The sequence below is a fragment of the Palaemon carinicauda genome, chromosome 23, assembly GCF_036898095.1.
Source record: "Palaemon carinicauda isolate YSFRI2023 chromosome 23, ASM3689809v2, whole genome shotgun sequence".
Classification (NCBI taxonomy): domain Eukaryota; kingdom Metazoa; phylum Arthropoda; class Malacostraca; order Decapoda; family Palaemonidae; genus Palaemon; species Palaemon carinicauda.
Window position 1 is genome coordinate 28,412,651 of NC_090747.1, and position 7,506 is coordinate 28,420,156.

The 7,506-nt window shown below is 39.7% G+C and overlaps 1 protein-coding gene across 1 annotated transcript; it reads right to left on the minus strand.

Annotated features, from left to right (window-relative positions):
- Window positions 1–2,773: 2,773 nt before the first annotated feature.
- Window positions 2,774–4,542, minus strand: LOC137617507 (uncharacterized). Its single transcript, XM_068347527.1, has 3 exons — window positions 4,082–4,542; window positions 3,273–3,982; window positions 2,774–3,132 (listed from the first exon to the last, which is right to left on the minus strand). The coding sequence occupies exons 1-3, from the start codon at window positions 4,540–4,542 to the stop codon at window positions 2,774–2,776; spliced, it is 1,530 nt and encodes a 509-aa protein (XP_068203628.1).
- Between the last annotated feature and the right edge of the window lie 2,964 nt (window positions 4,543–7,506).

A 7,506-nucleotide genomic window follows, 5' to 3' on the forward strand; every position in this document is an offset into this window, starting at 1 on the left:
GGGTTTGATTTTAGCAACCATGGTAATAGTGAACCTAAAGAAAGTGTTGATAAAGAGGTTGAACAAGAACAGGGAGTAACAATTAACGCACCAGTACTGAGAAGATCAGAGAGGATACGAAACAGGCAGCGATCAGAGTTGTAAATTTGTCTTTCTTTGTCTGAAACAGGTAATGGTAGCGTAGTGTGAGAGGATGGAAGTGTGTAGTGTGTGTACGATGAGGGCATCGTAAAACTGTAGGGGGGTTGTGTGTAGCACTGTATGTTCTCCGCCAAGTGTCTTTTATCTTTCACAGCACTAGTTACCAATAACAACCGTTAACGAGACAGCAAATGAGGACGAACGGCCAAATAGATCTGCAGGAACGGAACTGCCTTCACGGACCTGTTAACCGGAGGAACTACCCATTCACTGTTTAATATATACTATCTTTAGAAATGTAAATTAGATGACAGACCTGAAATTTGCCGGACTTTGAGTAGGCTCATTCTATAGCTACTGTACAACGTAAGCTTACATATACGCTGAGCATACTCTGTAACATAACTGGTATGTTGTTATTTGTCCTTTAATTGTTTGCTACTGTAACGTAACTAATCTTGTTTATTTGTCCTTTAATTGTTTGTTACTGTAACGTAACTAATGTTATTTGTTTGTTAATTGTGTTTCGAATATGTTGGTTATTGGTAATGTCTGATTGACCATTTGTTTCTGCTTGTAGGGTTGAAGGTTTTGTCTACATATACAATAAAATGAAAGAAGAAATGTTGCTGTGAGTTGAATCTTCCTTTGGTTTGCTATATATATATATATATATATATATATATATATATATATATATATATATATATATATATATATATATATATATATATATATATATATATATATATATATATATATATATATATATATTATAAAAAAGGAATAAAATTAAGATTCTATCTTTCTTCACATACGTTCAAAATATAACTATCAGAGACCAAATATGTCATTTTAAGCACTTTTTTCCTTTAAAGCAATTACTAATGATATTGTGACGGGCCAAGAGTAGGTTGTGACTCAAAGGCGAGATGAATGCAATTGAGAACTTTATTACAGACACATCGAGTATATATACACACTAGGTCCCGGTAAGAAGGTCACAAAATACAAACATGCTATTTCTTGTCAAGGTGGCAACCGGTTCTGTTAACAGTTAACAATGAAATAGGCACACAGGTTAATACAAGTTGCTGTCAGTGCGAGGGGAGAGTGAAGATCCAGAGGATAATGTATACAAAAAGAGAAATGTCCTTACTATGTACTATCATCTGACACACAGGTGATACATGGCTCCCATCTTAAAAATTACATACTGTACATGTTACATAGGGCACCCTGATCTGGAGAGGCAAACTGTAGGTGGGTCATCTGGCAGAAGATAAACAGGTTTTAGATGATCAATGGAGGCCCAGTCTTGTTTGCCACGAATGTTTAGTAGGAATGCTTTCTGGTTGTGTCGGATCACAAGAAAAGGGCCCGTATAATGGGGCGTTAGCGGTGGCTTGCTAGCGTCGTTGTGTAGGAAGAGTACATTGCAGAGTGAATATCTGTCGGTATGTGATGCTTCGCTGGGAGCTTGTATATCTGGCTGCATGGAGTAGATTTTCCCACGACATGACGTATGCGCTGGAGATCGTCGGAGGAGGTTGCATAAGGAGAAAATTCGGCAGGGACGACCAACGTGTCGCCATACACCATTTCAGCTGCCGAGACGTCTAGGGCATCTTTAGGAGTGATCCTTAGTCCCAGGAGGACTCAGGGAAACTGAGTAAACCAGTTCGAGTCCTTGCTGCTTTGAGGGTGCGATGAAATCGTTCAATCATTCCATTGGCAGCGGGGTTTTAGGCAGTTGTCTGATGTAGGGTGATGCCCAGCAGATTCAGTAATGATGTCCACAATTGAGAGGTGAAAGCGGTACCACTTTCTGAAGTAATATGCTCAAGGATACCAAATCTTGCTACCCATTCTGGGAGTAAGGCAGATATACATAAGGGTAACGTTTCAGTTTCCATGGGAATGGCTTCAAGCCAACGAGTGTAGCAGTCGATTACGGTAAATAGATAACAGTGTCCTTGTGATGTGGGTAGGGGGTCTACAACGTCAAAGTGAATGTGGGTGAAACGGGGCTGGAGTTGAGGAAAGGTGCCCACTCCTGAATCCATGTGTTGATGTACTTTAGAAGTTTGGCAAAAATTACAGGCGCGGACCTAATAATTAGCATCCTTAGTAATGCTTTGCCAAATGAACTTAGTCTTCAGCAGCTGTGCTGTAGAACGGCACAAGGGGCATTGTAATCCAATCACAGTTGAACGGTGGCCAATGTGTTTCTTGACAGGGCATCGGCAACGGGATTCATTTTCTCAAGGATGTGTTGAGGGGTGCTATTGTATTCAGCCATGGCGGAGAGATGTTGGCGTAGACGGGTAGACCAGACATCAGACTGTTGAGTGAAGGCATGCACCAGAGGCTTGTGTTCTGTGCAAATGACAAAGGGTGTACCTTCTAAGAAATGGCGAAAGTGACGGAGAACCAAGTTCACCGCTAGCAATTCGCGATCGAAGGTAGAATAACCTTATTCTGCCTTGGACAGTTTCCTGCTGAAGAAGGACAGTGGGCGGGGTAAGCCGTTGACCACCTGTTCCAGTACTGTACCAATAGTGATATCGTTGGCATTGGAAGAGAGAAGGAGAGGGGCATATGGGACGGGAAAAACGAGAGCAGAAGTTGTTCATAGGCCATTCTTTGCATTGTAAAAGGCTGACTCTTGAAGGGGACACCACTTCAGGTCTCTTGGCCTGCCCTTGAGGGAGGCGTAGAAGGGAGCAAGAGTGGCAGCAATGGCGGGTAGAAAACGGCGATAATAGTTGATCATGCGTAAGAATTCCTGCGGTGTTTTGACGTTCGAGTGTGTGGAGAAGTTCTGAACAGCTGCTACTTTCTCAGGGAGGGGATGGACTTCTTCAGGAGTGATGTAGTCCCATAACAACAACACTTCGTTGGCGCCTAAGGTACACTTGCCGTACCGGACTACAAGGCCGTTTTGTTGTCGGTGGTTGAACACGATGGTCAAGTGACGGAGGTGTTCCTCTTTTGAGGAAGGGAACAAAATATGTTGTCCAAGTAACATACAGAAAAGGGGAGGTCCACTAATATGCCATCCATGAGACGTTGAAATTTGGCCCCAGCATTACAAAGTCCAAAACATGAGTTTTTGAAGGTGTATGTACCGAAGGGTGTGGTGATGGCGGGCTTGGAAATGTGTTTTGGGTTCATAGGCACCTCATAATACCCCTTCAAGAGGTAGAGCGAGGAGAAAACCTTCGCTTTGTGCAGGTAGGAGATCACGCCGGCAATGTCTGGGAGAGGGTAGTGATCCAGTTCTGTTTTTATGTTCATGTGCCTGTAATCCCCACATGGACTGAGGGAATTGTCCTTCTTCATGACGATGTTTAAGGGTGACGACCATGGGCTGGAGGCCTTTTGGCAAAAGCACATTTCTTCCATTTCGGCGAATGTCTGTTTGGCGGCTGCAAATCGATCCGGGGACAGAAGTCTTAATTTGGCAAAGACTGGAGGTCCCATCATCTTGATATGGTGATAAATACCGTGTTTGGCCAGAGCCGTGGGCGTTTGGCGAAGTTCTGGACGAAAGTCTTCCATGGGTGGGCTGATTTGGAGAGCGAGGTTGGAGGGGGCGGGTTGAGGAGATGTCAACAAATACGAATCTGCGTTGATCAATTGTCGGTGGGCGACATCAACCAGGAGGTGGAAATGAGAGAGGATATCCTCACCGAGGATTGGCAATGTGACGTCAGTAACGAAAAACTTCCAATTAAATTTGCCTTTTCCAAACAATAAGGTGAGGTTCTCACAACCGTAGGAGGGTATCGCAGATCTGTTGGCAGCTACCAGGCGGACATCGGCAGACTTAGAAAGACTAAGTGTTTACCAATAATTGCATGCCCGTTCCTACATAATGTAAAAAGAAAAGATTAGAAACATGGGAGGCCACTGCCACGAGCAATGGCCTACTTACACGTTTTTGGGCCACTGATAATCCTTAGCACATTTGTTTGCGGCAACCCTGAATCGGGAGTGGTGGTTGCGAAACTGCTGCTGATGGGCAGCAGTAAGTGACTGTAGAAGTCTTTGGTTGGGGCGCGATTGAGTAATGGGTGATGGGTGGCTTTGCCGCCGCTCCGGCACGTCACGGGGTAGGCGCGTGTGTCCTACGGCATTCATGTCATCTTCGGTTGACGTTAAATAGGTGTCCTCTTCGTCAGGAGAGGAGGCGTTCATGGTAGTCTTGAAGGTCGTGAAGTAGCTGTCCATAAGGGTGTCGGCTTTGGTCCTCATGTCTATCATGGGTAAACTATTGACATCGGGTATGGGAGCGCGTACAGGTTTTGGTAAACAACGTATCCAATGGGCACAAAGTAGTTTCTCCTCACGAGGAGAGCCATCTATGGCAGGTTGCAGCCGAGCGATACTGGTCATTTCCCTAAGAGAGAGCGAAGACCTTTGATCCCCCAACTGTTGTTGAGAGAGCTGAAAAAGCTTTAGTATACGAGCGGCCGGCGACGGCGTGTACTGCTGCAGAAGGTATGTTTTGAGGGCGTCATTCGCTATTGGGATTTCTCCTTGTTCACAAAGCTAGTCGTAAATTTGCGGTAAGGTGTCCTCGGGTATCGCTGCGAGAACAAAATCTGCTGTGGTGGTCAAGAGAGTCACGCCCTTGATTCGGAACTGGACTTCTGCGTGCTGAAACCAAGCAAACGCTTCTCCACTGGCGAAAAAAGAAAGTTTGAATGGATCGGCACCAACTTATGTGGAGGCCGCCATAGTAGCAGCGAGTGGGGGCGGAGGCGGAAGGAGCGAGTCGACCTCCGGGGTCACTAATGTGACGGGCCGAGAGTATGATGCGAGTCAAAGGTAAGATGAATGCAACTGAGTAACTTTACTACAGACACATTGAATATATATACTCACTAGGTCCCAGTAAGAAGGTTACAAAATACAAACATGCTATTTCTAGTCGAACCGGCCAGAGGTTCTGTTAACAGTTAACAATGAAGTAGGCAGATAGTTTAATGCAAGTTGCTATTAGTACAAAGGGAGAGCGAAGATACAAGGGATAATGGATACAAAAAAGAGAAATGTTGTTGCTATGTACGATCGTGTGACACATGGGTGGTACAATATTCTACAATACTGTGAACGTACTTTTGTTCGTGGGTACCAATTTTCATTGTTTTATAAAAAATGATGGTTCGTGGATTCATAAATTAACGAATTTCCGTTTAGAAACTTACCTTTTTGGTTATTTGTTGAACAACAATTATGATAAAGTGTTCATTTGCAATTCATGGCTTTTATTCATTTATTAAAAATTTTAATAACTAACAATAATGAAGGGATTACTTATCACTACGAATGGTTATAATGTCGCCGCCAAAAAAGAATATCACAGAACTACCCAAGTTCTTCTAATATAGCATCCCAAGCTAAAACATTACTCAAAAGCTTTTGTTGTTACTCAATGGTAATTAACAGCCTTTAAATAGAGACGAGATAGTTAGCAGGCATATCACTTTTAAACATGTCGTTAAAAAAAACAATGATTCTAATTTTGTTTTTATTCAAAAAATATATAAAAAAATTTAATATAGAGAAAAAAAATAAAAAAACATAAGCTGTAGTAATCTCTGAAAATGACTAAATCTACAAAAGAAAGAAAAAAATTATTATAGTGCACAACAAAATAAAACTTATTCACAATAACAAATAAAAATAATTGGTAATCCACAATGGTTTAGAAAATGTAGGTCACCAAGACAAATCGAATGTGTCAAAGTTCAATACCAAAATCTGACCGTGTATAAAAATTTTCTTTTGATTTGTAAACTCGTGGATTTTCCTACCCACGAAGACCACGAAAATTGGTACACCTTGAACAAAAATACGTTCACAGTATTGAAACCGTTGGTTAACAACTGTTCATAATTCTTATTGTATCTATCCTATGTTATTCAGAAAACCCACAACTATGCAAACGTATCAATGTTACATCTACGAAAATCAATGGCAGCACACTCGAAAGTACTAAATAATAATAATAATAATAATAATAATAATAATAATAATAATAATAATAATAATAATAATAATAATAATAATAATAATAATAATCTGCTTTTTTTGCAAGTGGTATAATATATTATTTTCAATCCCTCAACTAAATCATTCGGTTACCTTTTTTTTTTCTTTTTAATCTTTATAACGAATTTCTAGAGCATAGTTAATATCAACTAACTTAACATTAATGGTATTCACATAAACATGGTCAAAGACCTTCATGCTTTCTCCAAGGATGTTCAATGATATCATTATTCTTCCATTAACTAATAGAATTACATTTTGCACTCATTCGATTTAGGTTGATAGAAATCTGTGCTTGTTTAATATTCCATGACAAATGTTAATGAAATGTTTGGAGGAAACTATAGACTGGAGATATTAGATGTTAGAATTATCATACCAAAAACACAAACAAGGACAGGGTATAAAGGTTCAATAGCTTCCTTTATTATCCCAACAGCTGATAGCTTTGAATTGATAACATGGCCACCATCCTTTTTCTCTCATGCCTGAAAATCCTTGTGAACAATATACTGTGATCATTAGTTTCATCAAATTCATTTCCATTATAGACGAGACCAACAAGACCTTTGCTATCATTAAACTGTTACAAAAGCTCCGTAAAACTCTTATTTTTCTTTTTGCAAGGAATCAACTGTACACAAAGCGTAATCATGGGGTTGAATAAATGTCTGAAATTATACCCACTGATTTGAATTAGCAAGAACATAAATAACTCCTGTAATCATAGTTTGAAGAAGATCCCTATTTCTTATTTCTATTCAAGCTCACGTTAAATCATTTAAACCTCATTGTTTTGGGCCCATGACACGGCAAAACTTGTGAAAAATTTGTTCCATTTTGTTTTTTTGTATTTTTACGTTAGTGTTCGTATATTTTATATGAATATGTTTGATATAATACATTATCGAGTATATGAATAGATAAATTCATAAAATCTTGAAATTTATATTTAAATCTTATTAATATTTTAGCTTGATAACATAATACCTTTTTATGACGACTTTTACAAATTTTGTGTAAATATCAATGGAAAAGTTTTTGTAATTTGATGTAATGGCCATCTTAAAGTGAAGGAGGCAGACTCGAAAATATATCTACAAGATTGTCAGTGGTTTTACAGATATGCAATATATGTCAAATAACAACTCATAGCTTGAGAGTAATATAGAGTAACTGAAATTAAACTATTCTCTATATTTTACAATTATGGAACATAGAGGGTGTGACTTTTAGATGCTATGAACATAATCAACAAGACATAGGGATGAAAGAAAAACTCTCATGCAATACTCAAAGATC